General features: G+C 43.0%; 1 protein-coding gene across 4 annotated transcripts in view; it reads right to left on the bottom strand.

Moving 5' to 3' along the window:
• Nucleotides 1–25041, bottom strand: part of KIAA0319 (KIAA0319 ortholog) — a 59120-nt gene that overhangs the window by 14403 nt on the left and 19676 nt on the right. For 3 of the 4 annotated variants that reach the window (XM_028107452.2, XM_028107453.2, XM_028107451.2), the window contains 8 exons: nucleotides 24784–24881; nucleotides 23609–23696; nucleotides 22183–22275; nucleotides 20315–20444; nucleotides 8060–8288; nucleotides 4334–4457; nucleotides 2179–2311; nucleotides 1073–1221 (listed from right to left, as the gene is read on the bottom strand). In XM_028107452.2, coding sequence (XP_027963253.2) covers nucleotides 1073–1221; nucleotides 2179–2311; nucleotides 4334–4457; nucleotides 8060–8288; nucleotides 20315–20444; nucleotides 22183–22275; nucleotides 23609–23696; nucleotides 24784–24881 — 1044 coding nt within the window. Of the gene's footprint in view, nucleotides 1–1072; nucleotides 1222–2178; nucleotides 2312–4329; nucleotides 4458–8059; nucleotides 8289–20314; nucleotides 20445–22182; nucleotides 22276–23608; nucleotides 23697–24783; nucleotides 24882–25041 lie in introns of all 4 variants that reach the window. The other variant, XM_088024395.1, reaches the window with a different exon arrangement.

Below are 25041 nucleotides of genomic sequence, written 5' to 3' on the forward strand. Positions count from 1 at the left end.
TTGGGACACCCACCATCTTTCTGCCCTCCAGAACCACTGAGGCATCAAGGCCTGAGACTTCAGGCTCTAAGATGTCTTTCTAGTCAATCATTTCCCCCCCTGCTCTCCCTGCTGCTGAGCTCTCTTCCCATCAAACCATTACCTGTCTTAAAAATCCCAAACTCTCAGGTAAAATGACATGGTGCTAGGGTTTGCTTTAAAATACTCCAACCAAAATAAAAGAAAATATGAAATGCTAGACGACACAAGATTGGCAAACCACTGTTGGCTGCTGAAGCTGGGTGATGGGGACATAATGGTCCAATGAGCCTACTTTCTCTACTTTTATATATGGTTGAAAACATCCACCATAAAACATTTGAAAACAGCCAGACCCATGTCACTTTGCTGATAAAACTGCTTCAGCCTCTCCAGCCTGGCCAGCAGACGAAGTCCCAGCCTCTTCGGCCTGACACATGACCCTTCACAGATTGAGACAAAAGCTCAGCCATTCCCCAGCACACCCACCACTGGCTGGTCTACAGTACCCGACTTTGTCCAGCATGCTCTTGACCACCCCTGTGCTTCAACACATCATGATCATCCATCCATCCATCCATCCACCCATCTGTTCCAGTGCCCAGCATTTGTGAGTTGCCATAAGCCTTGCATTGTGCCCCAGAGGACACAGAAATGTCTGGAACGAAGGTCCTCAAGCAGAGTGGCACGAGACTAGACCACAAGTTAACAAACAATATGGAACTTGAAAACATCTCTGCTCTTCGATTCCCAGGGAGGAGAGAGCGAGCATAACGCCATCACATGGACGCGGGTGTTTCATTGCTAGTAGTCACAGAAGAAGAGGGAAGCCCATTGAAGGTTCACTCAACACACAAAAGGAAATGCTGTTTCTCTGCAGAGGGAGACTGGGAACAGCGAGCATGCTCGGGGGAAGAATGGCTTTTTCTTGGCTGACATGAGTTCAGAGTCTGCGGTTAACCGATAAACACCAGTGCTTCTGAACAATCATGGCTGAGGGTCTTGTGAGACAGGAAAGCAGAAGGTGCCCAACCGCCGCAGTGCCAGGACTCACCCTTCTTCACGGCCACGGTGAGGGTGGTCGTGCTGCTCAGCCCCTGCCCATCAGTCACCGTCAGACGGAAGTGGTGGGTCCCCACCCGGAGCCTGCGCACTGTGGCTACAGCGTCATCGGGATTTTCCATCTGCACGGCACCAGGGCCTCTGTGGAACAGGGAAGTGAACAACAAAACAGAGCAGGCACGATATCTGTGTCCTTATAAAAGCCCGTTTCTACAGCTAAAACACAGCATCTAGAGAATTCCAAGATAACTTTTATCCACTTAAATTCTCTAGTTCAGGGTACAGGTCATAAGTTAATGCCTATTTTAGAATGAGCCTACGGGATTCCTAGGAAGAAGGTTTTTGTTTTGGGGGGGTTATTTTTTAAGATTTTATTTATTTTAGAGAGAGTGCGCACGCAGGGGGAGGGGCAGAGGGAGAGACAGAATCTCAAGCAGACTCTGCGCTGAGTGTGGAGCCCAACACGGGGCTCAATCTCACAACCCCAAGATCATGACCTGAGCTGAAACCAGGAGTCGGGTGCTTAACCGACTGAGCCATCCAGGTGCCCCCAAAACGGGTCTGGGGGCCGTTTTTTTTTTTTAATTGAACTGTCAGTGAAATGATCTGTCCTTACAAAACAGAGTCTTAGAAACTACTCCCATTTTCTCTTTGAATGAAATTAGGTTAAATCCTCATCTATCTTGACAGAGAGTATGGAAGAGGAAGGGATGAGCCAGATCACAGATCTCCAAAGGGGAATTACAGTGCGGTTATTAAGACTGTGGGCCCTGTCTTCGGAAAAACCCAGTGCCCCCTCTTACCGTCTGGGCAAACCTAGGCTAGTGATCTCACTAGTTTCTGAGAGGCAGAGCAGATGGTTTGAGTGAGTGTAGCCAGGAGGCCTCTGAGGGCCTCCCACAGGTCTCCTAGCACCTAGTCAGTCATGAAGCTCTCCCACCCCAGATGGCCCCTTCCACACTTGATCTGCTCTTCAACAACAGTGCTCCTCACTCCCCAGCATGCTCGAGTTGACTAATTTGGGCCCTCCAGAGAGGGGGCGATGTTAGCCCTGGGCCAGGGGCGTGACCCCCACGGCTCAGTGGTAAGGGGGCCTACCGGACGTGCTCCCAGTGGTAGAGGACGATGCCCTGGTCGTCAGTGCTCCTGCTGCCATCCAGGGTGGTGCTCTCCACCGGGAAGACCAGCTCCTTGTCGGGGCCGGCCACAGCCACCGGAGGCCTGTTGCTTTCTAGAATTACAGAAATGGTGGGAAATGCTATTATCTCTTCAGATTAAGTCTGTGATCCCCTGCTTTCTTGATTTTAGCAAATTACTCCTATTTGGATCAGGCGGGGACTAGAGTGTATGGTGTTCCGGGGGAATCCTGGGGAGAAACACTGCAGTTTTGAGGGTGAGGCTGGGGGGTGCAGACAGCAGGAAATATTGTTCCCTAATACATACATGTTTGGTTTCCTTAAAAGACCTCGAGGGGCGCCCTGGGTGGCTCAGTCCATTAAGCGTTTGACTCGGTTTCGGCTCAGGGTTGTGAGATCAAGCCCCCCACCACCGTCAGGCTCCACACTGAGCGGGGAATCTGTTTGAGGATCCCCCCCACCTCGTGCATGTGTGTGCATGTGCAATCTGTCTCTGAAATAAACAAATAAAATAAAAGACCTCAAAAGTCACAGAGTCAAGAGAGAAGGAAAAGGAACGGGATGGGCAGATGCAGGGAAGAGGGACTGGGGAGAGTGGGGGAGGCAGGCGGGAACTGGAAGGAAGTGAGTTGACAGTTGCTTTGTCAGGCAGGACTTACTTCCTTTTGTCTTTGTAGCCCCGGTGCCTAACACAGTGCCTGGTAAATAATAAATGCTCAAAACATTTCGGTTAAGTGTTGAACAACAGTAAAAGGTATAAGGGGCGCCCGGCTGGCTCAGCCAGTACAACACACGGCTCTTGATCTCAGGGTTGTAAGTCCAGCCCCACACTGGGCGTAGAGATGACTTAAAAATAAAATCTTAGGGGAAAAAAAGATGAAAAAAAGCAAAAGATATAAAGTATTGCTGATATTGATATTGAAATAGACAAATTTTCTGTTAAAATAAAAGTCACAGAGTCAAAAACTGAAGCAGCTATGACCCCGTATCTGGACCATGTCCAACCCGCCCTGCGCTACTCAGTAAAGTTCGGTGAGGCAGTGGTTTCTCTTGTCCTTAGGGTCAAACGCATGACCATCCGTCACGAAGCCCTGGATGGGGAGCCCCGCCTCGCCCCAGAGCAGCTCTGGGCATCCTAACCCCCGCGCCTCCCACTCCCACGTCCTCACCGCTTTCTCTTGTCCCGCTAGACTCTTTAATTCCTTCAACTACCAAACTCCCTTTCATCCCATGGCTTTCATATACTGTTTCCTTCACCTAAAAAACTCTTCCTCTTGCCCTTCTCTCCCCAAATTCACCTGGCCAACTGCAGACCTGAGCTCAGGGAAGACTCTCTGCAGATGCCTCAAGCCCAGGAAGGTGGGTCCTTTCATGGGCTCCAGCAGCGCTGCGTCCATCCCCTAGAAATGCACTGATCCTGTGGTTTTTCAGTGGACTTCCCCATGAGCCCTGGGAGGACAGAGACCAAGTCTTTCTTGTTTAATTCCACATCCCCAGGGTCTAACTGCTAGCACTTACTACATACTAAAGTGAATAAATAAAACAAATAAATGCGTTGCCTATAAGCTGAGTGTATTTTCAGTTGCCAGTATACTGGACAGTTACTGAGATTAGCAGCATCTTCTAGAAAAGTTCTAAAGCAAAGAGCACTGTCATGCAAAAACCTAACCACCCTTAAGGTTATTTAAATCTGCAGGAAGGCAGAGTCCTGGGTTTTCATGAAAGCATTAATGGATTGAGAGATGACCTGGAGTCAAGTCTCCATCTGACTACGAGCCATTGAGCGACCAGGCCACACATCATGACCAGACTCTTCAAGAAGGCCCTGGAGCTCTGCAGTAGAGTGGGACACCTGGAGGAGTGTCTACCTGGCAAGTGGAGCCCTCGAAGGGCCCTGAGGATGTCCATCTGGGCCTCCATGCCATGGTTTAAAGACACAGTCAACACAAGATTCCAAACCACAACAGAAAGCTGCAAAATTCAGCTCCTCCAGCCCCAATTTCTTGATAGTTAATACAGAGAATTTGCCTCCAAATTTCGCCTGTCTGAAGCACAGAAGCCCAGGTGTCATTTCTGCCTTAATCTCTGGGGCCAAAGCCCCCTTCTATCTCACCTACCAGGCTGGACAGTCACAGTGACCACAGCCGTGGATTGCTGCTTTGAAGAATCTGTCACCATCAGCTGGAACATATAGTCTCCTTCCTGCATGGCCGACAAATGAAGGTATGGTGTCTCAACGCCCTAAGTAAAAGCAAGTAGAAATGAGAAAGAAAAAAAAAAAATTTTAAGAAGTAGCATGACGTAATGAAAAATGAATGCTTTTGCTAAATATGGAGATCCTGCCTGAAAAAGAAATGTGTGTGCCCCAAGGAAATGCAATCTAAAGTTCAGTGTGTTTCCTCATACGCTGTTGAAGAAGTACAAATTAATTTGGCCTTTTTGGAGGCCCGTCTGGCAACAGCCATTGACATGTTAAATGAGCATACTCTAACCAGTGATTCTACTTCTTACTACCTACGCTAGAGAAATGCCCATTCACACAAGGAGCCTCACACCTGGATGCTGACAGAAGCATTGTTTATAGTAGCAAACAATGGAAACAGTCTAAATGTTCATCAACAATGGGGCACCTGGGTGGCTCAGTTAGTTAAGCAGCCAACTCTTGATTTCAGCTCGGGTGGATCTCAAGGTCATGAGATCGAGCCCTGTGCTGGGTTCCACACTCATTCGGGAGTCTGCTTGAGATTCTTTCTCTCCCCACTGCTTGCACTCTCTCTCTAAAATCAAGCAATCAATCAATCAATCTTTAAATAAACTTTCATCAATGGGGCGTGGCCAGACCCACCATGATACACTACAATGCTAGTTTAAATGAGAAAGTTTAAAAGAATAAGGTAGATTTATACGTACTGAAATGGAGTTGGACTCCATGCTAGGCGTGGAGCCTACTTAAAGGAAAAAAAAAGTCTGTAGCTTATAAATAATGAAATGCAAAGATGTCAAAGACATACCATCAAGCAAAAAGAGAAAGTTGCAGAACAATGTATATAATGTGACAGATATTTCTATGTGTACATATGCATATACACAGAACACATAGAAAAGATTCTGTAAGGACAGACATTAAACTGATAAAATTATCACCATAAGGGGACTGGGGTACAATCAAGGTGTATTTGTACTTTATCAGAAGTTAACTTTTTTTTTTTTTAACTACAAGAAGCAATTCATGCATTACTTTTATAAGTAAAAATAACTTTTTAAAACTCTAAGACAACAAAATTTTTCAATAAGACATTTTTTCAATTGAACATATAATGCTGTACTTGTCTCCAGGTTAACAACTTTCACTTTGTTGCTATTGTGTTGCTGTTGGTAACATTTCCAATTACTGCTTATGTTTGAAATTCATGGCATCATGGAAAGGATTTTTAATCCTAAATCCTACTATAATTTTTATACTTTTATAGATCCCAAGATTGTCTAAAGATAAATGTATCTGCATGTATCTATTAAAGGTTTTAATGGAAAATTGAAAAAGAAACTGATAGAAAATCAATTGTGTTATCACGAGGGGAACTTGTGAAATTTGAAATACATACTTTTAAGAACTTAGAAAAGGTGTTTTTCCCTTTCACTAAATACAGCAAAGCATTTTGCTCTGAAAAGCTCTACAAAAGTATAATTTCCTAGTACTTACTTCAAAATTAATATGGTTACATAAATGCTTATGCACACGGTATAGGGAATGTTGTGGCAAATGAGAAGTGGGCAGACTCATACAGTCACCAAGCACCCTCAAAGCCACCATATGCTCCAGGTAATAGCCTGGAGTCTTCAGATGGCCTTCCCCCATCTAAAGCAAAGCCTCGGCAGGAAGCCCTGCGCGATGTTTAGACTAATAATCTAAGACTCCAGTTTACACAGTCATCTTTGTGATTGCCCAGTTAATAAAAAGATCACCCCTTTTAACATCTTCATCCATCAATCACAAGACAATAACCTTGTTACTGGGGATAATCTCAGAGTGTCCACTGCAGAAGGGCAGGTGTGGAGAAGCTGGCCCTGTGCCCAGCACTTGCTGATTCCCTTGGACATACGTTGGGCAGATATGGATGAATTCTGGGGTGTGAGCTTTGGGCACATAATTCTCAATAACTAAAGGAAAGAAAATTTGGATTTTTTAAAAAATTTTATTGGTAAGTAATCTCCATATCCAACGAGGGGCTCTAACTCACAACCCTGAGATTAAGAGTCACACGCTCTTCTGACTGAGCCAGTCAGGCATCCCTGGAATATTTTTTTAACCAAGGAAATACAAAATATCCCATCTTTTCTGTTTTGCATGTAAAGCCCTCTGAATCAGAAGTCTTAGCACAACAGAAGCAAACAGCACGTGCCACAACCCTTAGAGATGGACACTACGGCACGGCCCTCTCAAGTTCCATACACCCAACCAGTCATTTTAAATTCATCATAATTGCAAAATACTGTCCAGAAACATCAGAAAGTAAAGTAGGTAAGCTTTCGTGGGATATCTGACTTCATCTAAAATACTAACAAGAAATTTATGTTGCACAGATGAGATGGAATTTGAAGGAGTACAGGTGGCAATATAAGGTCCTACCTTTTTTCCCTTAAACTTTCAAATAATAACCTGAAACTAACATAACACTGTATGTTAACTGGAATTAAAATAAAAACGGAAGGGGTGCCTGACTGGCTCAGTCAATAGAGTATGCAACTCTTGCTCTTGGGGTCGTGACTTCAAGCCCCACATTGGGCGTAGGGCTTGCTTATATATATACATAACAAAAAAAAAGAATAAAATGAAAACTGTCAAATAATAACTTAAAAATAGCAAGCTGGTTAGCAATAAAAACAAATAGTTCTGGCCACCACCAAAAGAAGAGGAAGCAAATAGCTTATACACACTCATGTGCACACATACTACTCACAGCAAAAGTGTCTATGGCAGTATGTCTTTAGACAAATAGATTTGAGCAAATTAAAGTTTAGATACAAAAAGCTCTTAAAAAGAGACCACTAGATCCAGAAAAGATGACAATGAAATTTCTAAAAATATGACAAACAAAATAAGGAAAAATTTCCTGATAATAAATTTTATGTTGGATTCTTTATCTAAAGTTTCTCCCAATACTAAAATAATATTTCTGTAGCAAATGTTGGGTCATACTTTCCCCAAACTAGCCTCAAGGTCAAGCTATCAATACAGCACCCACTTAGTTTCTATTCTGTGCTTACAGAGAATGGATGAGGGGAAAGGATGTAAGTTTGGAAAATCTATGAATTTAGGTGCTCTTCCAATAGTTGTAATACATCAGACAATCTTCTAAAACATATTTTCTGGATTTATACCACATAACAATAATTTAGGTAGGTAGGAAGGTAGATAGATGTGTGAACAGTTTTAAATGGACAGACATACAGATGGATGGATGGATAGATGGATGGATGGGTGGGTGGGTAGATGGGTGGATAGGTAGATGGATTGACGATTCATGGATGGATTGGATTCATAGGTGGATAGATGAATGGATGGGTGGGTGGGTAGATGGATGGGTGGGTGGATGGGTGGACAGATAGATGGATGGACAGGTGGGTAGGTGGCTAGATGAATGGATAGATGGTTAGATAGATGGGTAGGTGGGTGGTTGGATACATGGGTAGGTGTGTGGGTGGTTGGTTGGATAGATGGGTAGGTGGGTGGGTGGGTGGGTGGTTGGATAGATGGGTGGGTGGCTGGATAGATGGGTAGGTGGGTGGGTGGGTGGTTGGATGGACAGACAAGTAAAAGGTTGAAGGCAGGATAGAGAACTTGCCTGCATGGCCACCTCTTTGCTCTTACTCCCTGGACCCAGGGACCACTCATAGAGGACAATCTGGTGATCATCACTGCTCTGGTTTCCATTCAAAGTGATGGAGTTTTGGGGCAAAGTTATGGTCTGATTTGGTCCTGCATTGGCAACTGGAGGATGGTCCACAGCACTGTTGACTATTAGGGATGCAGTTGTGGAGTTAGAGGCTCCATCCGAGTCTGTAACAGTCAATCTACAAAAAGGAGAAATATGAGAAACAAAATAAAGAAAAATGTTGCAAAAAAAAAAATCACGTTGCAAGAAGATGCCAAGTCTTAAGGCAAATGGTCCATTTAGTCTGCCCATGGTACATTTCTCAGAAAAACTCAGAAGAGATGTAAACAGAAATTTGAGGATGAGGCTGAGAAAAGAAGAGTGTATCTGAGGGTTTTTTTGTTAATGTGTTGCTGTTGGTTTATTTTATTTTTAGCTAGTAATACAGCCACATGATGGAGTTGTATCTTAACCAACTGAGCCACCCAGGCGCCCGATGGAGTTGTATCTTATATGGGTTTCTGACTAGTCTTGGAGACGCCAGATGAATAAATCTTCCTCAACCAACATAGGAACCTCCCTCTAGTACCTGAAACAAAGAATGTGTCGGGGTTAGGTCCTGCCTTCAGGTGTGAGCACGTGGAGACACTACATCACTCATCATCTACAAGGATTTTGCATTTTTTTTTATTCTTTTCTAGAGGACTTAATATAATTATGTTTTCAGCACACTCCTTGCAGACACTCGTTCAGGACATCCTGTGGTGAACTCACTACTGATGAGGTCCTGGATCAGGAACTAATATGGTCACTTCATCCTTCTGGGGTAAAGATGTTGGTTCTGAACAGTGATGAATGTTATACGGGTGTTAGTAGGAACAGGATAATGAAGCTAGGGGAAGAACACAGGCCTTACCTGTAGTAAGGTGTGTGTGTATGGGGGCACACGTATTCTGTGCACCCTTTCACACTAGCCCACACACTCCATACAACCAAGATCTAAACTCTGGTTCAGGCTCTGACAGCAAACCAAGCATCTGAGATCCTTCCTCCTCAGCGAGGCTGTCAGGACACATCCTGGGGCCCCTAAGGGGATTTCTTCATGGTAAAATGGAGACAGCAGCAATAATGTGCCTCAACCAGATGATGAACTAAGTAAAAATGAAATGGGGAGGAGTTAGGATGGCAGAGGAGTAAGGGGACCCTATGCTTGCCTTGTCCCTCAAACACAGCTAGATAAATATCAACTCATTCTGAACACCCAGGAAATCGATCTGAGGGCTGAGAGAACAAACTGCCGAAGTAGAGGGAGAAAAGAGGCCACAATGTGGAAGGTAGGAGGTGCAGAGATGTGATTTGGGGGGGAAAAGAATCCCGGGTGCTGTAGAGGGGAGGGAGCCCTGATCAGAGAGAGAGCAAACAGCACACAGGGGATTGAACAAGAAAAACACTTCCCCAAAGCCACTGACTGGGAAAATGAAAGAGCCTCCTTATTGTGAGTTTTTACAATCAACAGAGCTCAAAGACGGAAGTTTTAGAAGTCTGCACTGCAGCCAGTGTGGAGCCCAGTGGGCACAGTGGTGCTCCTGTGGAGAAGGAGGGCAGAGGCCTGGGAGTGGACAGTGTGGTCTGAGGATCCCCTGAATCACACTGGGAGAGACAGCTCCCCTTCTTGGAGTGCACTTGGGAGAGGTGGTACTGCCTCATGGGGACAAAAGAGCTGGTGGGCACCACTGCACTGCCCTGTTCATTAGCATAGGGGCAGAGGCACCTGCTGAGGGCAGCTAACCTGGACACCAGCTTTTTGCTGTGCTTTACTCTGAACTCCAAGCACCTGTGCATTCCTGCAACTGCCCTTCTGGAACAAACTCCCACCAGCCCCAGTGCCCCAAGACCCTCCTCCAGAGGATCATCGTGGGTCCAGGCAGTGCTGGGTCCCTAAAATTTGGAGTTTTGAAACTCTGTCAGATGCCAGAGATAAAATATAGAAGCACTGTGCCACCAGGTGGGCAGATAGCTCAGTCACAGACATGGTGAAGGCAGAGATCTGAGGGATACCTGGCACACAAGGGAAGATTCTTCACTCTTCTGTGAGGACAGTGAGGGCACAAGTTCACCTGTTGGGGGCCCAGGGAGAGGGTGGATGCCATTTTTTTCCTCCACCCAACAGCACCACTGGATTTCAGTGAGCAGCAGAGTGAGTGCCCCCTCCCCACACCCATCCAGGGGAGGCTGGAGCCACTTACCCCAAACTTCACCCCCTGTACTCTGCAGGTGCTTCTATGCTAGGGCAAGTATGCCTAAGAGCCAGGGCAACAGGCTTCTCCCCCAGAAAACAAGCATAAATCCCCCACAAGCACCAAGTCTACTGATGATAGAGTGCTGCAAAGTTTCAGCTCTAGTGGAAATAGGATCTGGCCTTTTTTAACAAACAGATGAAAGCATATCTAGTTAAAACTTGTCACACACTGGACAAGGTCCAAACACTCCTTAGTGCAAGCAAGGAAAAACTCAGCAGAGGGCTGACCTGAGGGAAAGAGCCCCCAAAACACAGCATCAGGGTGCACGTAGCACAGACCAGACACACATCCCGAAGCACCAGGCCCTGGACAGTATATGACCTCTTCTTAATAAGCCATTACTCTCAGGAGCAGGAAACATAAAAGGCTTTCCTAACACAAAGAAGATACAGATCTAGCCAAAATGCCAACACAGAGGAAATCATCCCAAAAGGAAGAAGAAGAAAAGGTCATGGCCAGGGACCTAATCAAAACAGATATAAACAATATGCCTGCTCCAGAACTGAAAAAAACAGTCATAAGGATATTAGCTGGGCTTGAGAAAAGCATAGAAGATATCAGGGAGTCCCTTACCACAGAGATAAAAGACCTAAAAACGAGTCAGGCTAAAATAAAAAATGCTGTAACTGAGATGCGAAACAGACTGGATGTAATGACCACAAGGATGGAAGAAGCAGAGGAGAGAATAGGTGACATAGAAGACAAAATTATGGAAAATAAGCTGAAAAGAAGAGGGAAAGAAAAATACTGGATCACGAATGTAGAATTAGGGAACTCAGTGACTCCATAAAGGGCAATATCATTCGTATCATAGAAGTCTCAGAAGAGTGGGAAAAGGGACACACGGTTTATTTGAGCAAATTATAGCTGAAAACTTCCCTAATCTGTGGAAAGAAACATTCAATCCAGGAGGCACAGATAACTCCCATCAAAATCAACAAAAGCAGGCCAACACTAAGATATATCACAGTAAATTTTCAAAATACAGAGATAAGGAAAAAATCCTTAAAAGCAGCAAGGGAAGACAAATACGGTTAGCAGCTGATCTATCCACAGAAACTCGGCAGGCCAGAAGAGAGTGGCATGATACATTCAACATGCTGAATGGGAAAAATCTGCAGCCAAGAACACTTTATCCAGCAAGGCTGTCATTCAGGACAGAAGGAGAGATAAAGAGTTTCCCAGACAAACAAAAACTAAAGGAGTTCGTGAACAATAAACCAGCCCTGTAAGAAATATAAAAGTGGACTCTTCTGAGTGGGGAAGAAAGCCAAAAGCAACAGTGGGAAAGAAAGACTGAAAACAACAAAGACTAGAAAGGAAAAGAGAAAATCTCCAAAAACAATGACTTTACAGGTAACACAATGGCATCAACAGCATTATCTCCCAATAATCACTCTGAACGTAAATGGACTAAATGCTCCAATAAAGAGAAGCAGGGTATCAGAATGGATAAAAAAAACAAGAATAATCTATATACTGTCTACAAGAGACTCATTTTAGACCTAAAGACACCTGCAGATTCAAACCGGGGGTTGGAGAACCATCTATCATGCTTATGAGCATCAAAAGAAAGCCAGAGTAGCCATACTTGTATCAGACAAACTAGATTTTAAAGCAAAGACTGTAACAAGAGATGAATAAGGGCACTATATCATAATTAAAGGGTCTATCCGTCAAGAAGATCTAACATTGTAAATATGCCCCCAACTTGGGAACCCCAAATATATATATCAATTAACAATAAACATAAAGAAACTCATTGATAACAATACAATAATAGTAGAGGACTTTAACACCCCACTTAAATCAATGGACAAATCATCTAAGCAGATCAACAAAGAAACAATGGCTCTGAATGACATACTGGACCAGATGGACCTAACAGATCTATTCAGAACACTTCATCCTAAAGCAGCAGAATACACATTCTTCTTGGGTGCACATGGAACATTCTCCAGAATAGATCACATACTGGGTCACAAATCAGCGCTCAACAAATACAAAAAGATTGAGATCATACCATGCATATTTTCAGACCACAATATTATGAAACTTGTAGTCAACCACAGGAAAAAATTGGGAAAGACCACAAATACACAGAGGTTAAAGAACATCCTACTAAAGAATGAATGGGTTAACCAGGAAATTAAAGAAGAAATTAAAAAAATACATGGAAGCAAAAGAAAATAAAAATACGACAGTCCAAAACCTTTGGGATGCAGCAAAGGTAAGTATATAGTGATACAGGCCTTCCTCAAATACACAACCTAATCTTAGACCTAAAGGAGCTAGAAAAGGAACAGCAAATAAAACCTAAATCCAGAAGGCGAAGGGAAATAAAAAGATTAGAGCAGAAATAAATGATACAGAAACTAAAAAAACAACAGAACAGATCAATGAAACCAGGCTGTGGTTCTCTGAAATAATTACTAAAATTGATAAATCACCCCTTGCCAGACTTACCAAAAACAAAAGAGAAAGGATCCAATTAAATAAAATCACAAATGAGAGGGGAGAAATAACCACCAACACCAAAGAAATACAAAAAAAGTATAAGAGAATATTGTGAAAAAGGATAGGCCAACAAACTAGACAACCTGGAAGAAATGGATAAATTCCCAGAAACAGACGAAGTACCAAACCTGAAAAAGGAAGAAATAGAAAACTTGAACAGACCCATAACCAGCAAGGAAATTGAAGCAGTAATTAAAAATTTCTCAACAAACAAAAGTCCAGGGCCAGATGGCTTCCCAGGGGAATTCTCCCAAACATTTAAAGAAGAGCTAATACCTATTCTTCTCAAACTGTTCCAAAAAATAGAAACAGAAAGAAAACTTCCAAACTCATTCTATGAGGCCAGCATTACCCTGATAGTAAAACCAGATAAAGACTCCACTATAAAAGAGAACTACACGCCATAATCCCTGATGAACATGGATGCAAAATTCTCAATAAAATACTAAAAATTGAATCCAACAGTACTTTAGAAGAATCATTCACCACAGTCAAGTGGGATTTATTCCTGGGCTACAAGGGTGGTTCAATATTTGCAAATTAATCAATGTGACTAATTGATCACATTAATAAAAGAAAGAATAAGGACCATACGATACTGTCAAAGGATGCAGAAAAAGTATTTGACAAAGTACGACAATCATTCATGATAAAAGCCCTCAAAAAAATAGGGACAGAGAGAACATACCTTAACATAATGAAGGCCATATATGAAAAACCCACAGCTAATACCATCCTCAACGGGGAAAAATTGAGTTTTTCCTCTATGGTAAGGAAGAAAGGGATGTCCACTATCACCCCTGTGATTTAACATAGTACTAGAAGTCCTAGATACAGCAATCAGACAACAAAAAGATAAAAGTCATCCATATAAAAAGCTTCTGCACAGCAAAGGAAACAGTCAACAAAACAAAGAGGCAACCCACAGAATGGGAGAAGATATTTGCAAATGACACTACAGATAAAGGGCTGGTATCCAAGATCTATAAAGAACTTCTCAAACTCAACACCCAAAAAACAAATAATCAAGTCAAAAAGTGGGCAGAAGATATGAAAAGACACTTCTCTGAAGAAGACATACAAATGGCTAACAGACACATGAAAAAATGTTCCTCATCCTTAGCCATCAGGGAAATTCAAATCAAAACCACATTGAGATACCACCTTACACCAGTTAGAATGGCAAAAATGGACAAGGCAAGAAACAACAAATGTTGGAGAGGTTGTGGAGAAAGGGGAACCCTCTTAACACTGTTGGTGGGAATGCAAGCTGTTACAGCCACTTTGGAAAACAGTGTGGAGGTGCCTCAAAAATTTAAAAATAGAGCCTCCCTATGACCCAGCAATTGCACTCCTGGGTATTTACCACAAGGACACAGATGGAGTGAAAAGAAGGGCCATATGCACCCCAATGTTCATAGCAGCAATGTCCACAATGGCCAAACTGTGGAAAGAGCTGAGATGCCCTTCAACAGATGAATGGATAAAGAAGATGTGGGCCATATACAATGTAATATTACTCAGCCATCAGAAAGGATGAATACCCAACTTTTACATCAACACGGATGGGACTGGAGGAGATGATGCTAAGTGAAATAAGTCAAGCAGAGAAAGTCAATTATCACATGGTTTCACTTATTTGTGGACCATAAGGAACAGCATGGAGGACATTAGGAGAAGGAAGGGAAAAATGAAGGGGTGCAAATCGGAGGGGGAGAGGAACCATGAGAGACTATGGACTCTGAGAGACAAACAGGGTTTTAGAGGGGAGGGGGGTGGGGGGATGGGTTAGCCTGGTGATGGGTATTAAGGAGGGCACGTACTGCATGGAGCACTGGGTGTTATACAAAAACAATGGATCATGGAACGCTACATCAAAAACTAATGATGTATTGTATGGTGACTAAAATAACATAATAAAATTTAAAAAAAAAGATAAAAGTCATCCAAATTGGCAAGGAAGAAGTCAAACTATCACTATTGACAGATGACATGATACTCTATGTAGAAATGAAATACTCCACCAAAAAAACTGCTAGAACTGGTACAGGAATTCCGTAAAGTCTCAGGATACAAAATCAGCACACAGAAGTCTGTTGCATTTCTATACACCAATAATGAAGCAGCAGAAAGAGAAATTAAGGAGTCAGTCCCATTTACAATTGCACCAAAAACCATAAGATACCTAGGAATAAACCTAACCAAAGAGGTAAAAGAATCTGTACTCTGAAAACTACAGAACACTTATGAAAGAAATCAAAGATGACACAAAGAAATGGAAAAACATTCCATGCTCATGAATTGGAAGAACAAATATTGTTAAAATGTCTATATATACCCAAAGCAATCTACACATTTAATGCAATCCCTATCAAAACACCACCAGAATTTTTCACAGAGCTAGAACAAATAATCCTAAAACTTGTATGGGAACCACAAGACACCCCGAATAGTCAAAGCAATCTTGAGAAAGAAAAGCAAAGCTGGTGGCATCACAATTCCGGACTTCCAGCTCTATTACAAAGCTGTCATCATCAAGACAGTATCGTACTGGCACAAAAAAAAAGATCAATGGAACAGAATATAGAACCCAGAAATGGACCCTCAACTCTATGATCCACTAATCTTCAACAAAGCAGGAAAGAATATCCAATGGAAAAAAGATAGTCTCTTCAAAAAAGGGTGTTGGGAAAATTGGACAGCCACTTGCAGAAGAATGAAACTGGACCGCTTTCTTACACCATGCACAAAAATAAACTCAAAATGGATGAAAGACCTAAATGTGAGACAGGAATCCATCAAAATCCTAGAGGAGAGGGGCGCCTGGGTAGCTCAGTCGTTAAGCATCTGCCTTCGGCTCAGGTCATGATCCCAGGGCCCTGGGATGGAGCCCCGCATTGGGCTCCCTGCTTGGCGGGAAACCTGCTTCTCCCTCCCCCACTCCCTGTGCTTGTGTTCCTTCTCTTGCTGTTTCTCTCTCTGTCAAATAAATAAATAAAATCTTTAAAAAAAAAATTCTAGAGAACACCTGTGACCTCTGTGACCTCGGCCAGAGCAATTTGTCCCTAGACACGTCTCCGGAGGCAAGGGAAACAAAGGCAAAAATGAACTATTGGGATTTCATCAAGATAAAAAGCTTCTGCACAGCAAAGGAAACAATCAACAAGACTAAAAGGCAACCTACAGAATGGGAGAAGATATTTGCAAATGACATATCAGATAAAGGGCTAGAATCCAAAACCTATAAAGAACTTGTCAAAGTCAACACCAAAAAACAAATAAATAAACCAGTTAAGAAACGGGCAGAAGACATGAACGGACATTTCTCCAAAGGAGACATCCAAATGGCCAACAGACACATGAAAAGATGCTCAACATCACTCTTCATCAGGGAAATCCAAATCAAAACCTCAATGAGATACCACCTCACACCAGTCAGAATGGCTAAAATGAACAACTCAGGAAACAACAGATGTTGGTGAGGATGTGGAGAAAGGGGAACCCCCCTACACTGTTGGTGGGAATGCAAATTGGTACAGCCACCCTGGAAAACAGTAGATTTCCTCAAAAAGTTAAAAATAGGACAACACTATGATCCAGCAAGTACACTACTGGGTATTTATCCAAAGGATACAAAAATACTGATTCAAAGGGGCACATGCACCCCGTTGTTCATAGCAATATTATCAACAATAGCCAAATTATGGAAGCAGCCCAAATGTCCACTGGCTGAACGGATAAAGCAGATGTGGTATATATACAATGGAATGTTACTCAGCCATCAAAAAGGATGAATTCTTGCCATTTGCAATGACATGGATGGAGCTAGAAAGTACAATGCTAAGTGAAGTAAGTCAGAAAAAGACAAAATCATATGATTTCACTCATATGTGGAATATAAGAAACAAAACAGATGAGCAAAGGGGAAGGAAGAAAAGACATGAAAAGAGAGGGAGGCAAACCATGAGACTCTCAACTCTAGAGAACAAGCTGAGGGTTGCTGGGGGGGGTGGGGGGTTGGGGTAACTGGGTGATGGGCATTAAGGAGGGCATGTGATGTAATGAGCACTGGGTGTTATATGAGACTGATGAATCACTGAATTCTACTCCTGAAACCAATATTACATTATATTGTTAGCTAACTAGAATTTAAATAAAAACTAAAATAAAAAAAGAATCAAAAGAACCTCATAAAGTGGCATGAACATATACACTATGAGTGTACAAGTATCTGTTTGAGTCCCTGCTGTCAATTCTTTGGGGTATATATCTAGAAGCAAGATTACAGACATGGTAATTCTATGCTTAATGTTTTGAGGAACTAACAAACTATTCTCCACGCAGGTACACCATTTTACTTTCCCACCAGCAGTGCCCAAGGGTTCCCCTTTCACCATATCCTCACCAACACTTATTTTCCATTTTTTAAATAATAAGCCAACCTAATGGGGTAAGCTACTTCTTAAGCTGAGATTTCAAATAAACCAAAACAAACATTTTCACAACACATGTACAATGTAAAATACTCTAGAGCACCTCTGTGAACTTTTTAGTCAAAGATGAATCCAATCAGATGCCTGGGAATTTCTTAACCTAGTCAGACTTCAGAAGATTCATAAATATATGGATGCATGGATAGATGGATTTCTTTGAAATCATTAAATTCTTAAAGACCTTAAAAATATAATAAACCAAAATATGTGGTATACAATTAAAGAGTACTTAGCGGAAAATTATAGTTTTAAAGGCTTTAGAGACATTTAAGGAAGATTTAATATGAATGATCCAAGATTCTACTCTAAGAATTTAGAAGAGCAAAGTAAATAAAAAGCAAATAGAAGTAAAGAAATAGTAAAGATATGAGCAGAAACCAACAAATTAGAAAATAGACAAAATTAACACAGCTCTAGTTAGGGGTTCTTTGAAAAGATAAACAAAATTAACAAAATCCTTAATTAGACTGATCAGAAAAAAAAGAGAACACAAATCATCAATAGAGTAAATGAAAAAGGAGTTATCACCACAGATTCTATGGGTATGAAAGGGTAATATGAAAATACTATAAAACCCTTTGTGCCGACAAATTCGACAATTTAGATGGAATAGACAAACTTTTTGCAAAATACAACTTATTAAAAACCTATGCAAGGAAAAAAAAAACCAGCAACAGAAAATCTAAATAGCCTTACAACTATTTCAAAAATTGCATTTGCTATCAAAAACTTTCCCAAAAACAAAACTCCAGGCCCAGTGATTTTACTGGTGAATTCTGTCAAACATTCAAGGAAGAAACACCACCAGTTGTTCACAACTGTTTCAGAAAGTAGAGGAGGACAGATCACTGGCCACCTTGTTTCATCAGGCCAGTGTGATCCTCATACCCAAACTTGACTAAGACATTGCAAAAAAAAGAGAGAATGGCATTGACCAATATCTCTCATGAAGATAGACAAAAAACCCTTACCAAAATATTAGCAAGTTTAATACAGTGCTATATAAAAAGGATATCATGACCAAATAGCATTTACCCCATGAATGCAAGGTTGATTTAACATTCAAAAATACCACACAATACATAAAAATAACTCAAAAGAGATCACAGATCTAAATATAAAATCTAGAACTACAGAGGTAACAGAAAAAACAGGAAATCTTTACAGTCTTAGGATAGGCAAAGCTTTTACTTAATTAGAACACAAAAAGCATGAAACAAAAGAAAAAAAATTGATGAATTAGACTTCATCAAAACGTAGAATTTTTCCTCTTCCAAAGGTTAAGAAAATACACTTGATCTTAGCCAAAAGGTTGAGAAGCTATTGAAAGATTAAGAAAAGAAAAAAATCATATACTGGCAGAAAATATCCGCAACACATACATAAAATAATGAGCTTGTTTCAGAATGTATAAAGACTTGGGGCACCTGGGTGGCTCAGTCGGTTGGGCATCTGCCTTTGGCTCAGGTCATGATCCCAGGGTCCTGGGATCGAGCCCAGCTTTGGGCTCCCTGCTCCGTGGGAAGCCTGCTTCTCCCTCTCCCTCTGCCCCTCCCCCTGCTTGTGCTCTGTCAAATAAATAAATAAAAATCTTAAAAAAAGAATGTATAAAGACTCTTAAAACTAAATAAGACAAACAATATAATTTTTTAAATAAGGAAAGGAAGGGCACCTGGCTGGCTCAGTTGGTAGAACATGCGACTCTTGGTCTTAGGGTCATGAGTTCGAGACCCCATGTTGGGGCAGTTTACTTAAAAAAATAAAGGGGACATTAAAAAAAATAAAATAGGAAAAGGATACTTCACAGAAAAAGTTATATGAATGGCCAATAAGCACGTGAAAATATGCTTAATATCATTGGTCATCACGAAAATGCAAATTAAAACCATAAGGAGATACTACCATTCATTAAATTAAATAAAATTAAAAAGACTGACTATACCAAGTATTGGTGAGTATGTGGAGATTGAACACCCACCTCAGGAAAGAGTTTGGCAATTTCTTAAAATGTTAACCATAAACTCACCATAGAACCTGACCTTCCCACTATTCCACGATTTACCCCATAAAAATAAAAATACCTGTCCACACAAACACTTAAAGTAAATTTTAATGGCACCTTTATTTGTAGTAGTTCAAAGGTGTAAACAGCCCAGATGTCCATACTAGATGTAAGGATAAATAAACTGTGGTACATCCACAGACCAGAAGAGTACTCAGCAACAAAAAGGAACAACCTATTGGTACAGACAATATGGATGAATCAACATCATTTGCAGAGTGAAAGAAAACACAGGTAAAAAGGAGTACATATTGTATGATTCCATTGATGTGAAATTCTAGACAGTACAAAATAATTTAAACTGACAGAAAGCAGCTCCATGTTGCCCAAGGACAGGAGTGGAGAGACAAATGGAAATCCAAGGGGCACAAGGAGACCTCCAGGTTGAGGGACATGTTTATTATCTTGATTGTGATGATGGTCTTCCGGACAGTCACGTGTCAAAACTCATCAAGTGTTATATCTTAATTACACACAGTTTATTATGTCTCAGTTATAGCTTTAAAAGTTATGGAAAGAAAAAGATTAAGAAACAGATAAATCACATAACTCTGCCTCACTCTGAAGATACAAAATTTCTTTCACGTAACAACACAGCAAAAGGATGCCATCCGAATACCATTCCTTACAATCAAAACCAAATGTTTCCAATAACCAGGCACTTCCAATTCATACTCCGCCATGAGCCTATCAGTCGAAAGTGGCTGCCAACCAAAACCCCCAAGGAAGCCTCATTGGCCTTGACCTCTTGATCAAAATGAAAAGAGGTACAGTGTAGTGTAGAGGCATGAGTTTAAGGAAATAGGCGCAACACAAGTTCTGAAAGCACAGCAAAGGTGGAGAAACCACTTGCCTGAAAGTGTAGTTTCCAGGAACAAGGTTAGACAGATGTAAGACGGGGGAATCCGCGGGAGTCTCCTCTCGGAACGGGCCGCTAATTTCTTCCCAGCGGTAACTCACAATTTTAGTGTCATCCGTACTTTCTAGAAAGATTTATTTACTTATTTAAATTTTATTTTATTTTAGTATGTTAGTCACCATACAGTACATCATTAGTTTTTGATGCAGTGTTCCATGATTCATTGTTTTCGTATAACACCCAGTGCCCCATGCAGTACGTGCCCTCCTTAATACCCATTACTGTGCTAACCCATCCCCCCACCCCTCTCCCCTCTAGAACCCTCAGTTTGTTTCTCGGAGTCCATAGTCTCTCATGGTTCATCTCCCCCTCCGATTTCCCCCCTTCATTTTTCCCTTCCTTCTCCTAATGTCCTCCACGGTATTCGTTATGTTCCGCGAATAAAGATTTAAAAATAAGTGAAGGCTAGAATGAAATGCAACAACAGTAAAACATAAATTTTGTAATTTATCGTCTTCATGCTTAAATTTGTTTTTGCATGGAATTACAGAATTACATAGATTTCAATGGACATGTCTTATGTGCTGGCAGGAGGATTTCTTCTTCTCCCTAAACTATCATCACTATTTTACTCCTGAATTTCCTCAGTTGTGAATTTAAAAAAGCACAGTGACAGGCACTCTTGCTTTTTTAAGAACGGGAGTCAAGCAGATGTACCATATTGAAATGCTACTTCTACTCATCTCGACTTCAGCACGTGATACCTTCCTGGTATTTTCTGTACATATTGGAAGTGACCGATAAAGAACTAAGAGATGCTTACATATAAATACAACACGCCTTTACTACCCACATCATTCAGGCGTAAATCCAGAGAAAGGTAGTATCCTACAAGAAAACTTCCCCTCTCTGCTTTAGAAGAGAGCAAACCAATGTGCTACATAGAATCACAGAGACTTAGATCTGGAAGGGAGCCCGCTGCATCTAATGCAGGGAAAGAACCAACTAGTTCAAGTGACAGATTAATAATCCCACTTTCCTATACCTAAGCCGTCCTGCACTAGAGAAATCAAAATGTGGTACATTTCCTCATGTAAATATTTTCACCTAAAATATGCTTTGTTTTCATGCTGGGAAGGGGGGAAGTGTGGATATTTATATTTGAATAGGCACAGATGATGAGGTCAGTGTGATTTCTGTATATTTGCAGATTTGCAAAATGGAGCCGCATTAGCTGCTGAGAATTACCCTTCTTCCAACAACCAAGGCAACGATTCTTTACTCCACCAGCTCTGGTATTAGCTTTGTGATGAAATGTACATAAATGCAAATACTGGTTACACTGAGACTGAATGTTATTTTGTCATATGTTGTCATACGTCTCTATCTATATTAATATACTGCCAAACGTAGGAAATGTTGTCATCTACTCTCACTTGCACGGAGGCCTGGAGTCAGGGGTCCCTTCCACATATAAGAGAAGGAATGAAGTCCGATTGAATTAACAAAACACTACCCACCCTAGATGAAGGCAACCCTTCTCATATTTGTGAACGTGATTTTCCAATTGCTCATCACATATACCTTATCAAAAGCAGATTCTCTAAGAATCACTTTAATTCTGAATTGAACAGTTAGGCTCTAAAGAAGCCTTCACGGACAGGGGGGACATAACTGACTGCAAGGTGAGCATGGCACAAAAGCTGTGATGAAGGGGCCCCAGGGCTATGAGCCACAAGCCCAATGACAGAGACGCTCCTGCGTCCTCCTTGGTGCATCAGCCCTCCCAGCCTCCACCCCCAGCACCACACAACCTTGCCCCGCGCAGGGCAGAGAGGCCCTGACGTGTCACAGGTACCCACGGCTGCCATCGAGGAAGGCCGACGTCAAAGGCAGGGTGAGGGCTTGCATCTGGGGAGAAACCACCGCTGTGGGGGGCAGGTTCACTCTTCTGGCTGTGTGACAGAGAAAGGGACACTGAGCCCCTTATATGTGCACAGATCATAACCCCAATAAAATCATCTGCTTTTAAAAAGTTGGTTATGAACATCCTGTCAAGAAGGTGTTTATCCTGGGACACCTGGGTGGCTCAGTCGGTTAAGTATCTGTCTTAGGTTCAGGTCATGATCCCAGAGTCCCAGGATCGAGTCTGCATTGGGCTCCCCACTCAGTAGGGAATCTGCTTCCCTCTGCTCCCCGCCCTGCCCATGCTCTCTCTCTTTCGCTTTCACTCTCTCTCTCAAATAAATAAATAAAATCTTTTTTTTCTATTTTATTGTATTTTGTCAGAGAGAGAGTGTGAGCATGCGCAGAGGGGAGGGGCAGAGGCAGAGGGAGAAGCAGGCTCCCCGTGGAGCAGGGAGCCCAATGCAGGGTTCGATCCCAGGACCCTGGGATCATGACCTGAGGGGAAGGCAGATGCTTGACCGACTGAGCCACCCAGGCGCCCCAATAAATAAAATCTTAAAAAAAAAAAAAAAGGCATTTACCTTACAGGCTCAACTGTGGAGAGTAATTCCGAACGGTTTGGAACTTTCCTATTAAGTTTTTAGGAGCTTGTCTGCAGATTTACATTTCTGCAGATAAGCCCAGGCTCAGGGGACATGTGTGATAATAACCCAGGGCTTCATCAAAGAACATGATCGCTAACTGCAGGCAAGGAGCAGTGGAGTCCAGTTCCAGCTTCTAGAGCCGTCACCTGGGTCTTCAATCTTTGAGTGCATGCACCCTCCCCTCCCGCAGCACCACGCTCTGGCTGGAATAACACTCAGGCAGAAGGTGCAAAGCCTGAGGGACAGCTGAGAGGTAAGAGCCGGCAGACAGGCGGGCCGCCTCAGGTGTGCAGGCTGGGCCCACCTGGAAAAAGGGGCCCCTGTTTCTAATTCATACGAGTGCACTGGCTTGGGGGTTGCTGGGGGCCTGAGTGCTCAGTGCATACATCCCCCTGCCCCCTCAGGTGCTCAGCTGACTATCTGAAACGCGCACCCCCTCCCCACCCCCCACAGAAGGTGAGGCTGAGTCCTGGGGAAGGAGGTGGAGGAGTGACCAGAGCAAGAGCCGGCCAAGGGGCGGCCATGCGCCACCCCTCAGGTCCGCGGTAACCGGGCAACCTTAAATAGCCGCGGTAAGCAAGTACTAAGAATTACACAGACCTCAGAAAGGAAAACAAAAGAACAAACAGGAATCATTGCGTATTTTCTCTAGAGTAGAGCCAAACGTAAAAATAAAAAAGATAGATTAGCAAGTTATTCAGGCACCCAAAACACGCCTTCTCTCACACAGGCTTACCTGGCTTAACCGTGACATTGACAAATCCTTCTCCAAAGGCATTTTCACCAGAAACTGCTACTTTGAAGGCATAAAGTCCTGCTGACAACTGCAACGTAAAGAAAAGTTACACAGGTAAACACACGAAAGACGTGACGGGTCCACTGCCTAGGAAGTGCTAACACCTCGCAGAAGCCGCGGTCCTGAAGTGAGTGGAGTGCAGGGGCTGGGGAGCGTCTCCTCGGGAGCACTGCCAACACTGCCCCGGGGTCAAGGGTCACGCAGAAGGGCCCACGGCCTGGTTACAGATGCTCACGGGCCGGACAGGTGCCCACGGAACCAGAACGGCCGAGGGCAGCAGCTCGTGGGCGTGGGAATCACACTGTTTTCCTAAGTCACTGGGTGAGGCAGCCGTCGGTGGTCTGGGCGCCACACTCGGAGAAGCAGGGCTCAGGGACGCAGGCGAGAGGGGAGCTCGCGCTCACCCCCAGCTGCGCGGTCTCAGGAACCAAGAGGAGATAGTCATCGGGCGGGAAACCAGACCCCGGGCAGCTCAGTCAGTTTATTGATCCTTATGGTCTGGAAGCGGGGCGTGTTTCTCCTGGTGAGGGGCCTACCTCCTGAAGCCAAAGCATTTGGGAGCTGGAATGGGATTACTGGCAGCTCTGCTGCGAAGCAGAGCCAGAATGTCTCTGCCACTGCACAGAGAACAGGGCCGGGGCGCCTGGGCGGCTCAGCCGTTAAGCATCTGCCTTCGGCTCAGGTCAGGATCCCAGGGTCCTGGGATCGAGCCCCGCATCGGGCTCCCAGCTCGGCAGGAAGCCTGCTTCTCCCTCTCCCACTCCCCTTCCTCTCTGTCTCTGTCTCTCATGAATGAATAAATAAAATCTTTGAAATAAAAAAAAAAAGAAAGAGAGAGGATGGGACTTAGAAGATAGACTTTGCAACCTCACCACAGAGACCCTTGAGCAACCAGCCTCTTTTCTCCAAGCTGAAATGCCAAGTCATTCAAATAAAGAAAAACCATCTGAAAGTCTTCTTTCACCATCTGCCTGTCTGTCTACATGGTAGAAAGTTCATTCACTTATCACCTTCCTCTGATCGTCATCATAAAACAGATTTTGGGGTTCAACAGCTGACGTGTTAACGGAATTCTCTGGCAGGCCATCAGACACAAGCGGCCTCCAGTTACTTACGTGGGAGACATGAAGAGTTTGCGTGTGTCTTTCTTTTATTTCATCTCGGTAGTTGGCAGGGTGGCTTATTAAACTCCATTCGTAGCTGTAGGCGGTTTCTGGGAGCAAAAACAGAAATGTGAGTTGTCATAAGCTCGGGAAGGTCGCCGTACACAATCTGGGCAGAGGCAAGAGGATGACAGCCCTGACTCCAGCAGGAGGGGTACCTGAGACTCTGAACTCCACCGCCAACCTTCACGCAGGTAAGGAATAGCAGGG

Source organism: Eumetopias jubatus, unplaced genomic scaffold (genome assembly GCF_037043125.1).
Source record: "Eumetopias jubatus isolate StellerSeaLion01/CBP00866 unplaced genomic scaffold, mEumJub1_p1.0 scaffold_6, whole genome shotgun sequence".
NCBI classification, from domain to species: domain Eukaryota; kingdom Metazoa; phylum Chordata; class Mammalia; order Carnivora; family Otariidae; genus Eumetopias; species Eumetopias jubatus.